This window comes from Mesoplodon mirus (genome assembly GCF_964341445.2).
Source record: "Mesoplodon mirus genome assembly, chromosome: 15".
In the NCBI taxonomy this organism is placed as follows: domain Eukaryota; kingdom Metazoa; phylum Chordata; class Mammalia; order Artiodactyla; family Ziphiidae; genus Mesoplodon; species Mesoplodon mirus.
Window position 1 is genome coordinate 49718314 of NC_138991.1, and position 20218 is coordinate 49738531.

At 41.1% G+C, this 20218-nt stretch overlaps 2 protein-coding genes across 3 annotated transcripts in view; one reads left to right on the forward strand and one right to left on the reverse strand.

Annotated features, from left to right (window-relative positions):
- The window catches only part of LOC309817369 (acyl-coenzyme A synthetase ACSM1, mitochondrial), a 44064-nt gene that overhangs the window by 1826 nt on the left and 22020 nt on the right, over positions 1-20218 (forward strand). Inside the window, exons 2-3 of one of the 2 annotated variants that reach the window (XM_082645624.1) lie at positions 1241-1483; positions 17793-18003. In XM_082645624.1, coding sequence (XP_082501750.1) covers positions 1292-1483; positions 17793-18003 — 403 coding nt within the window. In that variant the 5' untranslated portion in view covers positions 1241-1291. Of the gene's footprint in view, positions 1-1240; positions 1484-17792; positions 18004-20218 lie in introns of those variants that run through there. The other variant, XM_082645625.1, reaches the window with a different exon arrangement.
- On the reverse strand, positions 11173-14804 carry LOC309817448 (calcium homeostasis endoplasmic reticulum protein-like; the record flags this gene model as incomplete). The annotated part of the gene is made up of 2 exons (XM_082645773.1): positions 11173-14524; positions 14796-14804. The coding sequence occupies 2 exons, from the start codon at positions 14802-14804 to the stop codon at positions 12473-12475; spliced, it is 2061 nt and encodes a 686-aa protein (XP_082501899.1). The 3' UTR covers positions 11173-12472.

Below are 20218 nucleotides of genomic sequence, written 5' to 3' on the forward strand. Positions count from 1 at the left end.
TTGAAAATAAATTGAGTCAAGTTTTATTGATCTCTTTTATGGGTCTGTTGTCAAACAGTATTATCTTATTGCTGAAACGGGGAGGAGGCTTAATTGTTTGCAGTGATGAAGTGCTTGAACCTCAGAGCTATTTGTGAAGTGGCTTTCTTCTCGTAGAACAGAAGTTCTTGCTTAAGCCAGTTTTCACAATCAAACTTCAAGAAGCATCCTAATAAATGAGCGTTCTGCTCCCATGTGAGAAGCATTTGTTGGGATCTGGAGTGGCAAAGAAACTTTATTTCATAGGTCCAGTGAGGGATCGGTAATAGCTACCTGGAATGCTGTCCTGGGGAAAACCCCGAGGCCAGATCCCAGTCCAGTAAGGAAGGTGCTGTGATATTAGCCTCCTCTGTCCTGAGTGTGGTGGTGCATATTTGTCAATATTCTTAGAGTCTCAAGTGACAGAAACCCAGTCTCAGGCAGGAGAAACTGTTGGCTCATAGAATTCAGGACAGGATATTACCAAGAGAGGGGCAGAGATGCAGACGGGCCTCAGGACAATAGTTCTGAGCCAGAGACTTGCATGCCTCTGAGATACTCTCTGCCCCTTATTTCCATGTCTCTGAAATCTTCCATATTTTCTTCACTCATGCAGAGCAGTTATCTCCACATGACAGGAATGATAGCCACCGACAGTTTCCAAAGTGTGCATTTCATGGCTTCCACCAAGGAGAGACTGCCTTATATACCGTTTGATAACAAGCACACACACACAAGTTTTGGAGAGGGATTATGATTAGCCCAGTTTGGATTAAAAAATCATGGGAAATGACTGCTCAGCTCTGGACCACTCAACTTTGAACAGGGGGTGGAATCATCTAAGAATATGTTAGTTTCCATGAGAACCATACATTTGGGCTCGGTGGGAAGAGAGGTCTCTAGAGCAAGGATAACATGAGGTACAGGACTTTCAAAATGGTGAGTTTCTACCAGAAAGGGGATGGCCACATGGTTGCAAAAAAAGAGAAGGAGAAGACCCTCAGAAATATGTGCCAACCTTATCTGGTAGCTATAGCCCCATCCCATCATTTTTTGCCTCATCTGGGAAGAGAATCCCCACCTAAATCGGTAAGTTGTGCCTTCCAAATTCCAGTGAGCTGAAACAAAGTTATCACTCTAGCAGTTAACCAGGAAAGTGCCTTCATTTTGTGGAAGAAATTCCTGCTCCGATGACCAACCTACTTAGCCATCTCCTCCCAAGGCAGGTGGTGGCCTGAGAATTCTATGCCTGCTTCCTGAGGACTGCTCCACCATGCAACGGCTGATGAAGTTCCGGGTCCTCTGGGGCATCCACAAATCCCGCTTTGGCTTCCACCTTGCCCCTCAGCACCTGCGCTGCCAGTCTTTATCGGGAGCTGGAGCCCCAAGATGGAATGACTATGATACACCTGAGGAATTTAACTTTGCAAGTGATGTACTGGACTACTGGACTCAAATGGAGACGGTAAGGAGACACCCATGATGCGGGGTGAGAACAGGATTGACCTCTTGCTCCTAGTAGGTTGAGGGGCACAGAACTAAGAATGGCTTCTGGCTAAGCTTACAAGTATCATGAAAAGCTTATGTTTTGGGCTTCAATTCTCAGCCTGGACACTTCGTCAATTCTCTGAGCCCCAGTGGTTTTATCCGTGAAATGGGGATAATCTCATTTAAGAAACAAGACAGCAGGTGAAAGTATCTGGTACACAGTCAGGTAATTGTGACCAAGTGTCAAGTTCTAATCACAGGTCAGCAAGTTGATGTTGGTCTGAATTCTCACCTTCAGCTACTGGAACTGTGAGTCTAACTAGAATTCATCTCATCACACTTGGGCTTGACTTCAGGCTACACCGAGAAGGAGGGTACAGGCAACCTGACTGTGCACATGAACATCTGACCATGTGACAAAATCATGTGATCTATCTTCCTATGAGGATGGCAAGTACATCTGGAGTCTTCCCTATCAACTACCTACTTGAGCATGTGGCTTTAGGGTGTGTCCAGAGAAACCTGTCCCTGTGGTCTCTGCAGAAAAATGCACGTCCTTGGTTTGTCTTTTACCAAGAGACAGACCAAGAGAGGAGCAGTGGTGACACTAGGAGTTGGGGTAGACAGTGGGTGGTGTTCCAGCTACTAAGTCCCAGCTGGTAATGTCCACATTGTGAAAACCCACTCAACACTGTCTTTGTACAGAAGAAAGAATTCACCTGAGATGGAGTCAGAGAGTTGATGTATTTTTAATTTCCCATGAACATACATTCATATGTTAATACTCAAAGCTTACATGCCTTTCATAGGGACATTTTTTCCTACCTCCATCTTTTTCCTTTTTCTGAATTTCCATAATAACTCCAAGGAAAATAGAGCCCTCAGTTATGAAGAGCCTTTTTTTAATGTGCCATATCAAGCACTTTGCACTTATTATTCTGATTAGATGGACACTTTAATTATCCCCATTTTCCAGCTGAGGAAACTGAGGTTCCAAGGGTTCAAATAACCTACAGAATTCACATACCTAATAAGTGAAGGAGCAGGATTTGGGTTCAGGCTGTCTGATTCTATAATCCACTATTTAACCTGGTCTCGCAATCTGATGATGTCTAAACATCTCTGCCTTCAGTCTACAAACTGACTTTCATCACTGCCCAGACCAAAACTCTGGTTAGACCTTTTGAATCATGAGAAATGGCTGGAGAGGCCATCATTTTTTTTCTGCATTTATCTTCATAAAGTCCTTATTAGTTCACACATCAACCCCTGGAGATTATCACCCTGTAAATATTTGCCCAGGGAATGCCACGTCTTTGTTGGGTCATTGTCAATTCCTCCATATCTCCAAACTTCTCCTACCCCCAGCATCTCCACCCCATTTACATTCATTCTCACAACAGTTCTGATCTGTCTGTTTCTACTTTTCCAACTGCCTTGATCATGATCAGTGTCTCTCTAGTGATGTATGGTGTCTGACACCTAGCATTCCACCTTTGTGGAATACATTAATTTTGAAACTTGCCTTACGAGCACTGTAGGGATTGATGTTGCTCCCATGGAAGACCTTCTAGAGGGCATGCCACCATAGTCCACTCTGGCTTTCTGGGCCTCCCCTTACAACTTAAGAAGCATCATTCAGAAACTGATCCGTAGCCTAATCAACAACACAATCCAAACCATAACAAATAGACAGAATTTATTTTGACTCAATTTTCAACACATTTTACTTATTAAAAATGTTAAGTTAGAAATGTTAAGTTAGAAATCCAACATTTTAATGTAATTTTTTTTTTAGCATAAGCCAGGCAACATAGGTTCAGGGGTGGAAAATATAGTCACTCATTCAGGCCACCAATTTACACCCCCTGACTATCCTTGGGAATTAAACCCTATATTACTCTAGGCTCCAAGGATACTGCACTCCAACTGATTCATGGAGCAGCCTCTCAAATCTATTCATGAGAGGTCACGTTCATGTCCAATATCATTCATTCTGTCTCTTTGATACTGCATTCATTCATTCAGTTGGGATTTAATGAGTACCTAACATGTGCCAAACACTGTTCTAGATAAGATAGGGATAGAAAACTAAACAACGTACAATGCTCCATCTTTCCTTTTCTGATAGTGTGATTCTCCACTTCATGTCTCAGGAGAGATGAGTACAGCATCTGTGACATTGACTTCTGTTTGGGCAAAAATCATGACAGAAGCAAATTCTTCTTACCACCTTCTGATGTGATTTAGTAATAAATATTGCTCAGTAAGTAGAGTGAAATATCTATTAACCACAGAGCTTAAGAAAGCAACAGCTGAATGTCATTGCCACATAATGTCTGGCTCTTTGTCCTATAATATTTTCCCAAAGAAATTAATTTAAGTGATGACAAATTTTCTAAATTTCTTAATATACAATAGTCATGTTTGCCTACATTTTTTTTTCTGAACCAATAGGTCTGTGTTTCATGGCTCTTGAATTTATTTCTATGTGCCAGTCCCCACACAGCAAGGAAAGAAGAATGCTTTTATAGAGAGGAAAAGGAAGTTGGGAGGGCTATCATAAACAAAGAGTCCATGGCTTAAGCTGAGTCCTTGCTAGGAAATAAGAAGATTCTTTCTTCTTCCTTTTGGGCTCTGCTATCATTACAGCATGTGAGAGTTTCCCTGGCTGGTCTCCTAACTCTATTTAATTGAGGTTCTGTTTATTAATTTTTTTTAACAACACAAAACATTCATTCCTATATGGCAGCAATCAGTAGAGCTGAATGGTTGTTGCCTCCTTGGGAGATGCATGGCTCTCCAGTTTGCCCCTGAGGAACCTGGCCAACTTACCTCATTTGTTACTTGCTTGGTCTCTACAGGCTCTGAGTTTGCAACCTCTGGAATAAAAACAAGATTATCTCAACTTATCTAAATATTAATGGCGTAATACACGTTATTTCCAATTTAAACAATAAAAAAAGTTTTAACATCCAGAACTTTAATCTACTTTGGTAAATTTGTTAAAGGTCTGTGTATCAATCAGTTAGTTAATCCATGTGAAACTGATACTTCATGACTGTGTTTCCTAGTTTGACATATTATACTACACAGTGATCATTTGATGAGGCTGTAAGGATTATACTCATTTCTTATCAATGACAATTTACAGAAGGATAACATGGCACTTACCATTTTAAATTATATTTAAACCACTTTCTTTGTAAGTTCAATTACAATCAATCTGACATGTAACCATATTTAAAATAAATAGTTTGGGAATAATCTACATACAGAAAATTTAATTACTGCCAAGTTTAGAAAAATAAATCATAAGTTTTACCTAAAGAGATAAGTCTGATCTTATCTTTAGATTTATTATTGAAGTATGTTGACTTACAATATTATATTAGTTTCAGGTGTACAACATAGGTGATTTAATACTTTTATACATTACAAAATGATCACCATAATAAAGCTAGTTACTACCTGTCACCATAAAAACTATTGCTTTTTATGTTATTGACTATATTCTCTATGCTATACATTACATCCCTGTGACTCATTTATTTTATAGCTAAAACTTTGTGCCTCTTAATCCCCTTCAAGTATTTCATTTCTCCCCACTCTGGCAACTACCAGTTTGTTTTCTGTATCTATGAGTCTCTTTATGTTTTGTTATTTTTTGTTCATTTACTTGTATATTTTAGATTCCATATGTAAGTGAAATCATATGGTATTTGCTTTTTCTGTCTGACTATCACAAGACCCACTAGTTCCATCTATTTTGTCACAGTTGTCAAGATTTCATTACTTTTTTATGGCTGAGTAATATTCCACATATGTGGAATGAATATATATATATAAAATCCATTCATCTATGGATGGGCACTTAGGTGGGTCCCATATTTTGGCTATTGTTAATAGTGTTGCAATGCATATATCTTTTCAAATTAGTGTTTTTGTTTTCTTCAGATAAACACTCAGAAATGGAATTGCTGGATTGCATAGTAGTTCTTTTTAATTTTTTGAGGAACCTCCATACTGTTTTCCATAGTGACTGCACCAATTTACATTCCCACCAACAGTGCATGAGGGTTCCCTTTTCTCCACATCCTTGCCAACACTTGATATTTGTTGTCTTTTCAATAATAGCCATTCTGACAGGTGTGGGTTGATATTTCATTGTGGTTTCGATTTGCATTTCCTTGATGATTACTGATGTAGAGCATCTTTTTATCTATCTATTGTCCATCTGTATGCCTTCTTTGGAAAAATGTCTATTCAGGTCCTCTGCCCATTTTTTAATCGAGTTGTTTGCTTTTTTGCCCTTGAGTTGTATGAGCTCTTTATATACTTTGGATATTAACCCTTTTCAGATATATCTTTGGCAAATATCTTTTCCCATTCAGTAGACTGCCTATATGTTTTGTTAAAGGCTTCTTTCACTGTGCAAAAGGTTTTTATTTTGATGTAGTCCCATTTGTTTACTTTTGCTTTTGTTGCCCTTAGCCTAAGGATACAGATTCAAATAAATACTACTTAGATCAGTGTCAAAGACCATACTGCTCTATGTTTTCTTCTGGGAATTTTATAGTTTTTAGGCCTTATATTTAAGTCTTAGTTCTATGCTGAGTTTATTTTTGTATATAGTGTGAGATTCTGTTGCACATAGCTGTCCAGTTTTCCAAAACCATTAATTGAAAAGATTGTCTTTTCTGCATTGTATAGTCTTAACTTTTTTGCTGTAGTTTAATTGACCAAGTAAGTGTGGGTTTGTTTCTGGACTCTATTCTGTTACATTGATTTTGTCTGTGTTTGTGCCAGTGCCATATTGTTTTGATTACTATAGCTTTGTAGTATAGTTTGAAATCAGGGAGCATGATGCTTCCAGCTTTGTTTTTTTTTCTCAAGATAGTTTTGACTAATTGGGGTCTTACCGTGTGAATTTTAGAATTATTTTTTCAAGTTCTGTGAAAAATGTCATTGATGTTTTGATAGGAATTGCATTAAATCTATAGATTTCCCTCAGAGTCTGGTCATTTTAACAATGTTAATTTTTCCAATCCATGTTTTTGTTGTCATCAGTTTCTTTCATCAGTGTGTCAGTTTTCGGGATACAAGCTTTTTACCTCTTTGGTTAGAATTATTCCTAGGTGTTTTATTCTTTTTGACGCACTTGTAAATGGGATTGTTTTCTTAATTTTTCTTTCTGATAGTTAATTGTTAGTGTATAGAAATGCAACAGAACCCATACAGTTCAAACCTGTGTTGTTCAAGGGTCAACTGTATTTGCTTTATGTATTAGGTGCTCTTATGTTGGCTGCATATATATTTACAATTGTTACATCTTCTTGTTGGCTTGATTCCTTTATCATTATGAAATGTCCTTCTTTGTCTCCTGTTACTCTCTTTGTTTTTTTTTAATCTTTATTTTTAAATTTTTATTTTATTTATTTTAGGCTGTGTTGTGTCTTCGTTGCTGCACACGGGCTTTCTCTAGTTGTGGCGAGTGGGAGCTACTATTCATTGCGGTGCGCGGGCTTCTCATTGTGGTGTCTTCTCTTGTTGTGGAGCAAGGGCTCTAGGCATGTGGGCTTCAGTATTTGTGGTGTGTAGGCTCAGTAGTTGCGGCTCACGGGCTATAGAGTGCAGGCTCAGTAGTTGTGGCGCCCGGGCTTAGTTGCTCCGTGGCATGTGGGATCTTCCAGCACCAGGGCTCAAACCTGTGTCCGCTGCACTGGCAGGCAGATTCTTAACCACTGTGCCACCAGGGAAGCCCCGCTCTTTGTTTTAAAGTCTATTTTGTCTGATATATGTATTGTCTTGCCAGCTTTTTTTTTTACTTCCATTTATATGGAATACTTTTTTCCATCCCCCAACTTTTTCAGTCTGTGTGTGACTTTAGATCTGAAGTGAGCCTCTTGTAGGCAGAATATAATGGGTCTTGTTTTTTTTTTAATCCATTTAGCTACTCTATGTCTTGATTGGAATACTAATCCATTTATATTTAAAGTAATTATTGCTAAGTATGTAGTTATTGCCATTTTGTTGTTTTCTGATTGTTTTTGTAGTTCCTTTTTTGTTCCTTTCTTTTTTTCCTCTCTTCCCTTGTGATTTGATGACCATGTTTAGTATTATGCTTGAATTTCTTTCACTTTTCAGTGTGTGTACCTATTATAGGGTTTTGGTTTGTGGTTATCATGACATATATATATATATATATATTTTTTAAGTTGATGGTCTCTTAAGGTCAAATGCATTCTAACCACCCTACATTTTTACTGTTCCTCCCCATGTTTGTTGTTTTTGATGACATATTTTACATATTTTTCTTTTGCATATCCATTAACTACTTATTGTGGGTATAGATGATTTTATTACTTTTGCTTTTTAACATTCCTACATAAGCGGTTCCTTATCTTGGAGAAGTGGCCTCATGTAGGAGATGTCCTATGGACCCAGCAGCACACTCCCCTCTGGTTACCAGAGTTATATGCTCTAGGGTTGAATGCTCTAGGTTTCCCTCCTCTATGGGCTATGTGAGCCCTTCTGTTGTGGCATGGCCAACTACCATGGGTGCACTGGTAGTCAAGGCTGGTCCCCAGACTGGTTGGCTGACATTTCCTGTCTCATGTAGTGGTTGCCAGCCTGTAGCCAGGGATGGTTCCTGATGTGGCTGGCCATGTGGCCTGGGATGTTCCAGGGCTGACCTTGGCCCACTGATGGGTGAAGCTGGATCCTGGGATAGCTGGCCATGGGGACTGGGGCACCTGGAGCTGGGGTTGGCCCACCAATGATTGGGGTCATCTTTAGATTTAATTTAACCCTGAAATTCCTTATTATTCCTTCTTTATATTGCAGTGTTTTTTTTTAAATTTATTCATTCAATACATATTTAACAAACATTTACCATGTACCAGATACTCTTCTAAGTGCTTTGATAAAGAATTTAAAAGTTATCACTAGTTTTTTGTTGTTGTTTTATTGAGATATAATTAAAATATAATTATCACTGTTTTCCTAAAAAAACAAAACCCAGCAGTTTTTCAGGTCAAACTCTTAATACACTAGCATGCATATCGAAATATTTAGACATAAATTCTGGGGTTTTCATTGCAGAAAAGCTTTTGGTAATGGATTTAACTTTTTTTTTAATAGATAGGCGGTTTTAAAATTTCTATTCATCAACTTTGGAAAGTTAACTTTTTTTAGCAATTTGTTTATTTCATTCAAAATAAAGTTATTTTTTGACATAAAGTTATTAATATTTTCATTATTGCTATTTTAATGTCTGTAAGATTTATAACAATGTACACTTTTTTATTCTTGATATTTTTAATATGTTTATTCTTTTTTTTCTTGATAACTCTTCCTAAGAGTTAACCAATTTTATAAATCTTTCAAAAACCAGTTTTGGTTTTACTGATATTCTCTCTTGTGTATTTGCTCTCCATTTGATTGATGCCTACTATTATCTTTATTATTTCTTTCCTTGTACATTCCTTTGACTTAATTTGCTATTCTTTTTTCAGCTTCTTGAGATGGAAGTTTATGTCCTTACTTTTAAGCCTTCCTTCTTTTGCAATATCTGCATTAAAAGTATAAATTTCCCATTAAGCACTCCTTTTAGGTACATTATACAGATTTTGATATGTCATATTTTATTATCATTAAGTTCAAAATATTTTTTATTTGTCTTTTGATTCTTCTCTGGCCCATAGATTACATAGAAATGTATCAGTTAGTTTCCTGATAGTTGAGGTGGGTTTCTAATTGTCTTCTTGTTAATGACTTCTAGCTTAATTCCACTGTGGTCAAAAAGTATACTCTGACTTTTGAAATTTCTGGAGGTTAGTAAACATTCCAAATGCAATGGAAGAGAATGTGAGTTATATCATTGTTGGGGAAAGTGTTTTATCTATGTCAATTAGGATTTAAATTCTATGAAATCTATCATATTCTATCATTAATTTACAGAAATTATAGAAATTCTACTTGTATTTCATTTTAATTAAAAATGAAGCAAGCCCTTTCTGTAGGCAATAAATTCTTATGTGTTTTAACATTCAGGAAGAATCATCTCAATCATCAATCACATGATTAATTGATCTACTTTCCCATTTTCCTTCTTTGAAGTATATTTTAACTAGAGATTAACAAGGAGTAGCTATGTAGGTTTTTGTTTATTTAAATCAACTGTTTTGATCTATAATTTACCTAGAATACAATTCACACATTTTATGTGAAAGTTTACTAAGTTTTAGAACATTTCTACCACCTCAAAAATTTCCTTTTGTCCTTTCCTAGTCAATACCCCCCCATCCCCACCCTGAGCCCTAGGTAGACACTAATTTGCTGTCACTAGCCATTATATTTCTCTTTCCTAGGGTTTCATAGAAATGGAATAATATAAGATGCACTCTTTTGTGTCTGGTTTCTTTTACTCAGGATGTTTTTGAGATTCATTCATACTGTTTTGTGTATTACTTCTTCATTCCTTTTTATTGCTGAGTTAGTGTTTTATTTTTTAGATCTACTTCTCAATTTCCATTGGCTTCAAACTTCACTGCATAAAATTTTAAATCTCATATCCAGTTTAAAGGTTGTGTTTTATCTTCTTGAAAACATGCTAATCTTAATATTACATTATCAGATTAATTCTGAGCCCCCCAAACCGTAAATCCTTAAGCAATATCTTCTTCAAGTTGCAAGAGTTAAGAGTCTAAACTTTTGTCTGAATTAAAACAATTGTTTTTACCTTGATACCCCAAACTTTCTGTCATTTTGTAAACTCATACAGAAATATTATATAATCTGTTCCCCTTATATAGACAGTGCACAACTAGTCATTTATACTTGCTAACATTCCTTAATCTGTTGGAGAATATTTTTTTTCATAACACTGATTTTTCCATAGATATGAATATATGTATATACATATATCTGTGTGTGTGTATGTATGTATATATGTATATAAGTTTTATCTCAGGTGAGACACACTCTTTTGTTCCAGTCATATGAGGCAAAGATGGTAGGATCATGTTTGCACATATGTGGGAAATAATTTCTGGAAGATTATACACCAAACAGTTATCAGTGTTGACCTCAGGGAGTGACAATGTGATAAGAAATTTGAAGAAATTTTTCTGTTCATAAGAAATTTTTCTGTTAGTAAGATTGTGCGTTGCCTGAACTTTTACTCTGAACATGCTTTGTTGGGGAATTAAAAAACTTAAAAATATTGTTTTACTTGGGGAAAATAAAAGACTTGATTTAAACAAGAAAATGGAGCTTCCCTGGTGGCGCAGTGGTTGAGAGTCCATCTGCCAATGCAGAGGACACGAGTTCGTGCCCGTGTCTGGGAAGATCCCACATGCCGTGGAGTGGCTAGGCCTGTGAGCCATGGCCGCTGAGCCTGCGCGTCTGGAGCCTGTGCTCCACAACGGGAGAGGCCACAACAGTGAGAGGCCCGCATACCGCAAAAAAAAAAAACCAAACAAGAAAATGAAAATTGTCCATAAACATTTAAAACTGTTTACATACATTTGTATATGTATGTCTTGTTCACCATTGTATCCTTTTGGTCTAAGAACAGTGCCTAAGAAATAATGAGAACTTAGCAAATATATATTGAATGAATGAATGGATACTATTATATAAGTTTGTTTTTTTTTTTTTTTTTTTTAAAAAAAAAAGTCTTTATTTGAAGCAAAACAGTAAAATCCACAAGAAATTGTTAACAACACGTTTACATTTTATCCTGAATCAGACACGTTTGAACAATTCACAGCTACAGGAAATCTAGAACAAAATCAAATATTTTAACACATCAGGTGGAAAAGTTGGAGAAAATTTTGCATCTTATTGAAAAGAATTTTTCAAAAATGTTTCTGTACAAATAAATGGCACCGCACCAAGCTGCCCGCGGATGCTGAGTGCAGCCAATCCCAGGCGGTCGCTCAGCAGCTCCCGGCAGAGGCGGCTCCCTCCAGCCTCACCTCCCTTTGGGGGGCGGCTTGGGGCAGGCAAAGGAAGTGACAGAGCAGGAAGCAGGGCCGGTGGTCGCTCTCCACACTCTGGATGTGAATGGGCCGTTGCACGTGAGTGCTGGTGTGCGGGTTCCTCTCCGTGAAAAACACAAGTAGAGACACTAAGGGTACAGGTTCTCCAAGGGCGTCATCATTACGTGACCTGGAGATGCCTCAGATAAGTTTCCTCAGAACCTTTTGTTTCTGCAGGGAACAGCAAATGGCTAACGTTCAAACAAAAACAAAAACAAAAAACAAACAAAAAACCCACCTCAACTTAAACAGCTTAAATAACTAAGGGCTAGTATGTCTCAGAGGAATCAGGTTTCAAATTATCTCACTGGGTATCAACCTAGATCAGTATGTTTTTCTAAAACCATTTGGAGTAAAAATGAAAACCCTGTTAACTTTGCAAATCAAAAAGGTTTTGTTTTTCCATTTTTAGAGTGAGCAGTACCAGCGCCTGGCCTGAGCCTTCTCACAACACAACTGATGGGAGAGTGGGAGGGCCGGCCCCTTGGGCTGGGCTGGCGTGTGCCCTCAGGGCCCCTCCTCCGTGCACTCCCACAGGTTTTAGAGGCTCAGGCTGAGGGGAGATGTGAGACAGCCGTTCCTTCAGATGACAAGAATTCTTATCCAGGGGTCTTGTGTTTCTCGCTTCACTGTCCAGGGAAATAAGCTCATTGTCGAGTTGGCTGGGCATCTCCTTGTGACTCTTGCTGCTACGTTAGAGCTGGTTTGCAGGTGGGGCCTGGGCCTTCCGTGCCATCAAGCGTGGCACTCGTCACAAGGCCTGCCGAAGTCTTCCTTCTCTTCTGTCGCTCCCCACAGATGGAGACAGTGAGAGAACCGAGCTGTCCCTACCATCTTCCACTGCCAGTAAGCCAAGAAGGGTCCAACAGTCCTCGCTGCCGGTGGCCGGCCACTGGCATGGCTCCCTGCCCGCGCCGCGCCTACTTGCACTCGTCCCTGGCCTTCATGCGGGCGATGAAGGAATAGCTCTTGTTCCTGCGGTAGTTCTCGTAGGGGTCGTCCAGGGCCACGCCCACACCCTTGTACTGGTCCCACTTATCCCGGACGTCCCCCCCCTTGATGGGGTCCTGGATTCCTTGCTCCTTCACGCCGAGGCCGCCAGATCCACTCCAGCCCATTTTCACCAGCATCTGATGTCCTTTGTTCTCTTCCCCGAGCCTGGAGTCAGGTATAGGAGGTGCTGAATTAGAACCCAGACCAGCCGAGGAAGGCGGGGTGGGGCTCCTGGACCGCGACCGACGTCTCCTTCCCGGGGAATAGGACTTGGACCGAGAGCGAGAGCGGGTCCGGGAGCGGCTTTGTGAGGAGCGGGATCGGCTGCGGCTCCTGGATCTGGAGCGGGAGTAGGAGCGGGAGCAGGAACGAGACCTTGACCTTGAGTAGGAGCCGGAAGACTTGGAGGACCTCGAGTTGGAGCGGGAGGAAGAGCGCCCTCGGCTTTTGGATCTGCTCCGAGACCTCGAGGGTCCGCTGTTCCTCTTCTCCTGGCCTTTCCTCCGCCGGGCCCGCATTTTCGCTCGGAAGAACTCACAGAGGCCGTTCTGCTCCCAGCCTTCACTGTTCCTGGGTCTGTCGTGTGAGGGAGGGCTGTAAAAGGCCTCCACGGCCGCCAGCAGCCTCTCACTGGGTGGCATGGGGGGTGGGAGGCGGATGTCTTTAGGATCCAAAGGCTTGTATTCGTGGTCTTCCAGCTTCACGAGGGGGGCCATCAGCCCGGCTGGGAGATCGAAGTAGGGCACGTTGGGGACCAGGCTGGGGTCGTCGTGGTTGATGTGGGGAGGGCCCTGTCGCCGCATATGAGGGGGCTGCCCGTTGAAGCCGTGGGGAGGAGGGCCGAAGTCAGGGTGCTGGGGCCCACCCCAAGGCGGGTGCTCGTTGATCCCAGGGTGAGGCATGCGGTGGCCGGGATGGTGGTGAGGGGGTCCCATCTCGGCTTGGAAGTCCCCCTGAGGGTAGTCAAAGCGGTGAGGGTAGGGCGGCCGCTCGAAGGGGTGCCGAGGGGGGAAGTCATCCTGCATGAAGCGGGGCGGGAAGCGGTTGAAGTTGTGTGGGTGTGGCGGCTGGCTGAACTGCGGGTGCTGCTGGTGGGGCAGGAAGGGCCCGCGGAAGTGTGGTGGCCGCTGCATGCGGAAGGGCGGCTCGCGCTGGCCCCCGCCCCAGGGTGGCTGCTCGTGCTGACTGTTCCAGGGGCCCTCGAACTGGTTGTTCCAGTTGGGGTCGGGCTGACTGTTCCAGGGGGCGTTGCGTTGGCCATTCCAGCCGGGGTCCCCACGCTGCTCACCCCACATTCCCTCGTGGCTGTTGTTCCAGGGCGGGCAGTGGGGCGGCCCGCCCTGGTGGTGTGGGTAGGGGGGCTGCTCGGGAGGCTGCTGTTGGCCCCAAGGAGCAACGGGGTGAGGCTGGTCAAACCACGGGGGCTTGTTAGGTGGGATCTGGTCATGGGGCCCAGGGCCCCGGGGGCCGGTGGCAGCAGGGTCCTGGACCCCTCCTGAGGCGTCGTACTCGGAAGAGCCGGGTATCTGGATGGGAGGCTTGTTGTCATCAGGCTGGGTGGTTGGCGGGATGGCCGGGGCAGGCGTGGGGGCGGGGGGCGGCGCAGGCGGCGGCGGAGTGGCCTTGACTTCAGCTTCCATTTGTGGCATCTGGATCTGCGGCTGCGGCTGCTGCTGCTGCTGCTGCTGGGCCAGGCTGTTGACAAACTCCTCGTGCTGTGTCTTGAGGGTCTGGATCTGCTGCTGGAAGGCCAGCTGCACCGGCTGAACCACCGAGGAGTACTCATTGATGAGGGTTGCCTGGTACTGGCCGAGCCCCAGGGCCGGGCTCTGTAACTGCTGGATGATGGAGTCGTCAAAGTAGCCGTTCTTCTCCCAGAGCTGCAGGAGCCGGGCAATTTTCTGCTGCTTGTCCTCCTCCACAGCCAAGAAGCTGGTACAGTAGATGGGCACCACGACCTTCTGCAGGGCGGCCAGCAGCTATAAGTTTGGATTTAATGTAAATGTGGTTTTGCTTTTCTAAATTGATATTGTATTATAAGATTTTTATTGCAAAAATATTCTGAAAGTTTTTTTTATTGCTTTTATCATATTCCATCACATGGAAGTAACAATTCTGTCGACAGCATATAGTTGAATTCTGGGTTTTTTATCCATTTTGCCAATCTAGTTCTTTTGATTGGGGAATTTCATTCACTTACCTTTAAAGCAATTACTGATAAACTTACTAAAAAAAAAAAAGATGACTTACTATTGCCATATTGTTAATTGATTGCTTGATGTCACAGCTTCTGTGTCCTTCAGTTCATCCCTTACTGCCTTCCTCTGTATTTAGTTGATTTTTTGTAATGATATGTTTTGATTTTCTTTTCGTTTCCTTTTGGGAATATTCTGTAGATAATTTCTTTGTGATTACCATGGGGATTACATATAACACTGCAAATTATAACACTTCATTTAAAACTAATAACAACTTAACTTTGTTCACATACAAAACCCTACTGTTTTCCAGTTCCCTTGCACCTTCCTATATTATGTTATTGATTTGACAAACTATATCTTTAAATATTGTCTACCCATTAACATAGATTTTTTTTTTTTTTTTTTTTTTTTTTGCGGTACACGGGCCTCTCACTCTTGTGGCCTCTCCCGTTGTGGAGCACAGGCTCCGGATGCGCAGGCTCAGTGGCCATGGCTCACGGGCCCAGCCACTCCACGGCATGTGGGATTTTCCCGGACCGGGGCACGAACCCGTGTCCCCTGCATCGGCAGGCGGACTCTCAACCACTGCACCACCAGGGAAGGGAAACCCTATAATTATTTTTTATGCTTTTGTGGTTTCCATACAGTGAAAGAATGAAAAGTGAAGTTATGAACCAAAATTATAAAAATACTGTTTTTATATTTGTCTTTATCTATCTTTATTAAAGAACTTTATACTTTTATATCTAAGTTACTCTCTAATGTCCTTTCATTTCAACTTGAACTCCTTTTAGCATTTCTTGTAGGGAAAGTCTAAGGATAATGAACTCCCTCAGTGTTGCTGTTTTTTTAATCTGAGAATGTCCTAATTTCTCCCTCATTTTTAAAAAACTTTTTAATTTATATTGGAGTATAGCTGATTAACAATGTTGTGATAATTTCATGTGCACAGTGAAGCAACTCAGCCATACATGTTCTCCCTCATTTTTGATGGACAATTTTGCTAGATATAGAATTTTTGGTTGACAGTTTTTTCTTCCTTATCACTTTAAATATATAATCTCACTGCCTTCTGGTCTTCAATCCACTGCTAATCTTATTAAGAATTTCACCTGATGAGTCACTTTTCTCTTGCTGCTTTTAAGATGCTCTTTTTGTCTTTGTCTTCTGTAGTTTGATTGTAATGTCTCTCTGTGGGTGTCTGGGTTTTCCTACTTGGAGTGCATTGAGCCTCTTGTATTTGTCTCTCCATGTGTTTCCTCAAATTTGAGAAGTTTTTAGCCATTATTACTTCAGATAAGTTCTATGCTCCATTTTCTCTCTTTCTTCTCCTTCTGATATTCCCATAATGTGTATATTGGTCTCTTTGATTGTGCCCCATAAGTTTCCTAGGCTCTGTTCATTTTTCTTCTTGTATTTTTCTTTTTGTTCTTCTGACTCAATAATTTTAGATGACTTGTCATCAAGTGCACTGATTCTTTCTTCTGCCTACTCAAGTCTGCTGTTGAGTCCCTTTGTGAAGTTTTCAATTCAGTTATTGCATTTCTCAGGTCCAGAATTTCTGTTAGGTTCTTTTTATAATTTGTATCTCTTTGTTGATATTCTCATTTTGTGCATATATTATTTTCCTGATTTGCTTTAGTTCTTTGTGTTTTCCTTTAGCTCTTTCAGTGTATTTAAGACAGTCATTTAAAAATCTTTGTCTAGTAACTGCAGCCTATGTCTCTTTAGGCTGAGTTTCTGGAGATTCATGTTGTTACTTTGAATAGGCTGCTTCTATTTTTCTTTGTAGACCTTGTAATCTGTTGTTAAAAATTGGATATTTAAAAAAAATAGCCTCCTCTCTCAGTCTTTGCAAACTGGCTCCATGCAGGGAAAGACCTTCACTAATCTGCTCAGCATGAAAACTTAAGGTCTTCTCTGGCATGTGTCTTTCCTGGTCCTGTGCATGTGTTTTTTTTTTTTTCTAGTTTTGGCTGCTCTTGAACGTTTTAACTTTCTTAAAAGTCTGCTTCTTCTGGGGGACTTAAATGTTCTATTTTTTCTTTGTCTGTAGTCTCTAATCCCTAGGTAACCACAGGTCTACAGTTTCCACACACTGTGACACCTGCCACTGTTTTCAGATACCTCCAATATGCCATCATACCCATCTGAGCTCCAAGTCAGTCAAGACAGAACCCAGTGCCTAAGGCCTCCTCCAGACAAGCCAGAACGTTACAAACAAGTTTCAATCTTTTTCATCTATCCTAGGGGAGGGGCTGGGAATTGGGTGGCTTCCTCTGACTACACTGTACCCCATCAGAGAGCGGGTGGTGCAAGAATAAGCAAAAACACCACAAAATTTCTTACCATTTTGGTTATGACTTTTTATTGTTTTGGCATTTGTTGGTTGCTGTGGATTTGTGACTCTTTTCTAAATTCCTACAAGCCCATCTTAGTCTATTGTTGTTTAATTGATGTTTTTGTGAGGGGAAAAAGGCCCTGGAGCTTCCAAAACTGACTTCTTACGCCTCTTGAGGTACCTTAATTTAAAAAATAATTTCCCCAAATATTCAGGAAATAAATTATCTTCTTTTATCTTGTTGTAATAATAATAATAATAGGAATTTTATTGAGCACCTACTATATACCAGGCACTGTTATACACACTTGACCTTTTAAAATAATTAATTCGAACTTTACTACATTCTAGGTAGTATTATTATACCCTTTTCATAGGTGAGAAAACTGAGGCACAGAGAGTAACCTACTGTCCATGTAGAACTAAGACAGACACATGGGGAATAAAATTGTAAGTCTTCAGTAAGTAACACGAAGGCTCTTCATGGTTTTATGTGACTTAAGAGGAGGGGGTTACAGTAGACCAGAAGAATTTGGCTGGATCATACCTCTCCCCAAGTTCTCTTGGCGCTATAAATGCTTTAAAATGGGATCTCAGACCTTGAGCTACACTCACAGTGGAATGTGACTGTGGTAGTGGATTGGCCAAATTAGTGCCCCTTTCCTTTGAAGCAGGAAATAACATGTAGTGTACGATCCTAACCAGGAAGGCAAGAGAGGTCCAAACCCAGCCCTGTGGTGGGTGAATAATCAAGGGGATGAAGTGAAGTGGAGTTTCAGAGAGATGACAGACTTAACCCGTCGTGCAGCCAACGTCTTCACACAGACCTGTGGCCTCCAGGAGGGAGACCATCTAGCCTTGATTCTGCCTCGAGTGCCTGAGTGGTGGCTGGTGATCGTGGGCTGCATCCGAACAGGTCAGTGACCCAAGCAGACATTTGGGCTCACCTAGAGCCAGTTTGTCCTGAAATATTAGGTGCTTTCTCTTCCCCCCAATTTTTCTTCTTCACAGTCTTTCTTTTTCTCAGACTCACTCAAATATTATTTTACTCCTTCTCATCCACTCTCTCCCTTATACTCACACCCTCTCAATCATAATGTCATAATTCTCTCTCTCTCTCTCTCAGACGCGCGCACACACACACACACACACACACTTTCTCTTACACGGTCTCAGACATTCTTGCTTCTTTATAAGATTCATCGATTGTTAACGTTTTGCCATATTCGAGTCCTCTCTCCCAGTGAGTCATTTAAGAATCAGTTGCAGGCACTGTGACACCCATAAACACCACATAAACACTGGAGCATGCATCTGCTAAGATCCAAGACATTTCCTTTACATAAGCACAGTAGAGTTATCACACAAGAAGTTTAAAACACTGATGCAATAGAGTTACCTGATATACATCCATCGTCAAAATTCCTCAATTGTCCCAATAATGTCCTTTATAGCATTTATTTGCTTTAAATCAAAAATCCAATGCATTGCATTTAGTTGTTATATCTCCCCCGTCTCCTTTAATCTAGAATGTTTCACTACGTTCTACAGTGTCTATAGGACGATGACAATTTTGAAGCATCTAAGCCAATTGTTTTGCAGAAGGCCCATCAAAATTTGTATTTCTGACTCCTTCTTAATGATTATCTTCAGGTTAGACATTTTTAGCCTAGGTACTAGAAGGGCAATATTGTGTCTTCCTTGGTGCATCACATTGGGCATATATAAAGTTGGTTTGCCCTACTATTACTGATATTGTTTTATCACTTTAGAAAGGTAGTATCCACCTTTGTAAACGTACCTTTTCCTTTTGTAGTTAGTAAGTAATCTGTCATGTAATATTTATGGGACTGTGTGAATATCCTGTTCCCCAACTGTCTTTCACCTTATGGTTTTGAGAATCCACTGATGATTCTTGACTGAATTGAATATTTTTTTGTGTTTTTTTTTGTTTGTTTTTTTTTTGTTTTTTTTGTGGTATGTGGGCCTCTCACTGTTGTGGCCTCTCCCGTTGCGAAGCACAGGCTCCGGACGCGCAGGCTCAGCAGCCATGGTTCACGGGCCCAGCCGCTCCGTGGCATGTGGGACCTTCCCAGACCAGGGCACGAACCTGTGTCCCCTGCATCGGCAGGCGGACTCTCAACCACTGCGCCACCAGGGAAGCCCTGAATTGAATATTTTAATGGTGGTCTTTTATTAGGATTTTCTACTTATATCATTCCCTCTACATTTAGTAGTTGGCATTCTTCTATAGAGATTTTCCTTTCCCTTTTAATTGCTTATTTATGCATTAATCTATATAATCAGTATGAGACTCATGGATTCTTTTTTGAATCACTTCAGTTGTTGTATAATGCATGCTCATACAACAAAATGTCATGCTCTTGCTCACATATTCTCTGTCTCATGTTTTCTCACGAATAGTTGATTAATCCATCAAGATCAAGAATTAACAGCAGTGGCTGAGGGAGTATAGAGAAGCCATGCCATCTGTATAGTGAAGAGATGGTCCATGAGAAACCCAAGACATGAGTTGAGACCTCTGGGATAAGAAGAATTAAAGAGGAGTAGAAGCAAAGGACGAAAAGTCCAAGAATGGTCACAGCACGTGGAAATGCTTAGAGTCAGTAGTAGCCTATACGAAGAATGGTCTTCTTGAAATAGAGAATAGAGTTGTGCGAGAGAAAGATGGAGAGTGAGCAGTGCCCTCAAAGTCAGGATGGGGAGTGTGGTGTTTTCCTGGAGAGACGGTCCAGGTGTTAGTGGAGAGAAGAAATGTGGAGAGGAAAATGTCAGTGCTCTGTGGAACTAAGCGGGCTAATAATACGGAAGGTGGGTAGTAGGAAGATTCAGGACAGGGCATCTGGTGGAGAAATTAGAATACAATAGGGGCACACAAAGACTTGAGCTAATTGTTGGTGATGGAAGACGGAAGGAAAAGTAGAAAAGTTCAAAGGACATTGTAATTAACTTTGGGTATGACGAACGAAGGAAAGAGAGGAAATGCAAGATGACACAAGGAATGATGACAAGAGATGACAAGAGATTCACGGTGACAGAGAAGGAAGTAGAGGAGGAAAATGGGGGCAGGGAGGCAGTGTCAGGGACACTGTCCTACTTGTATCTTTCCC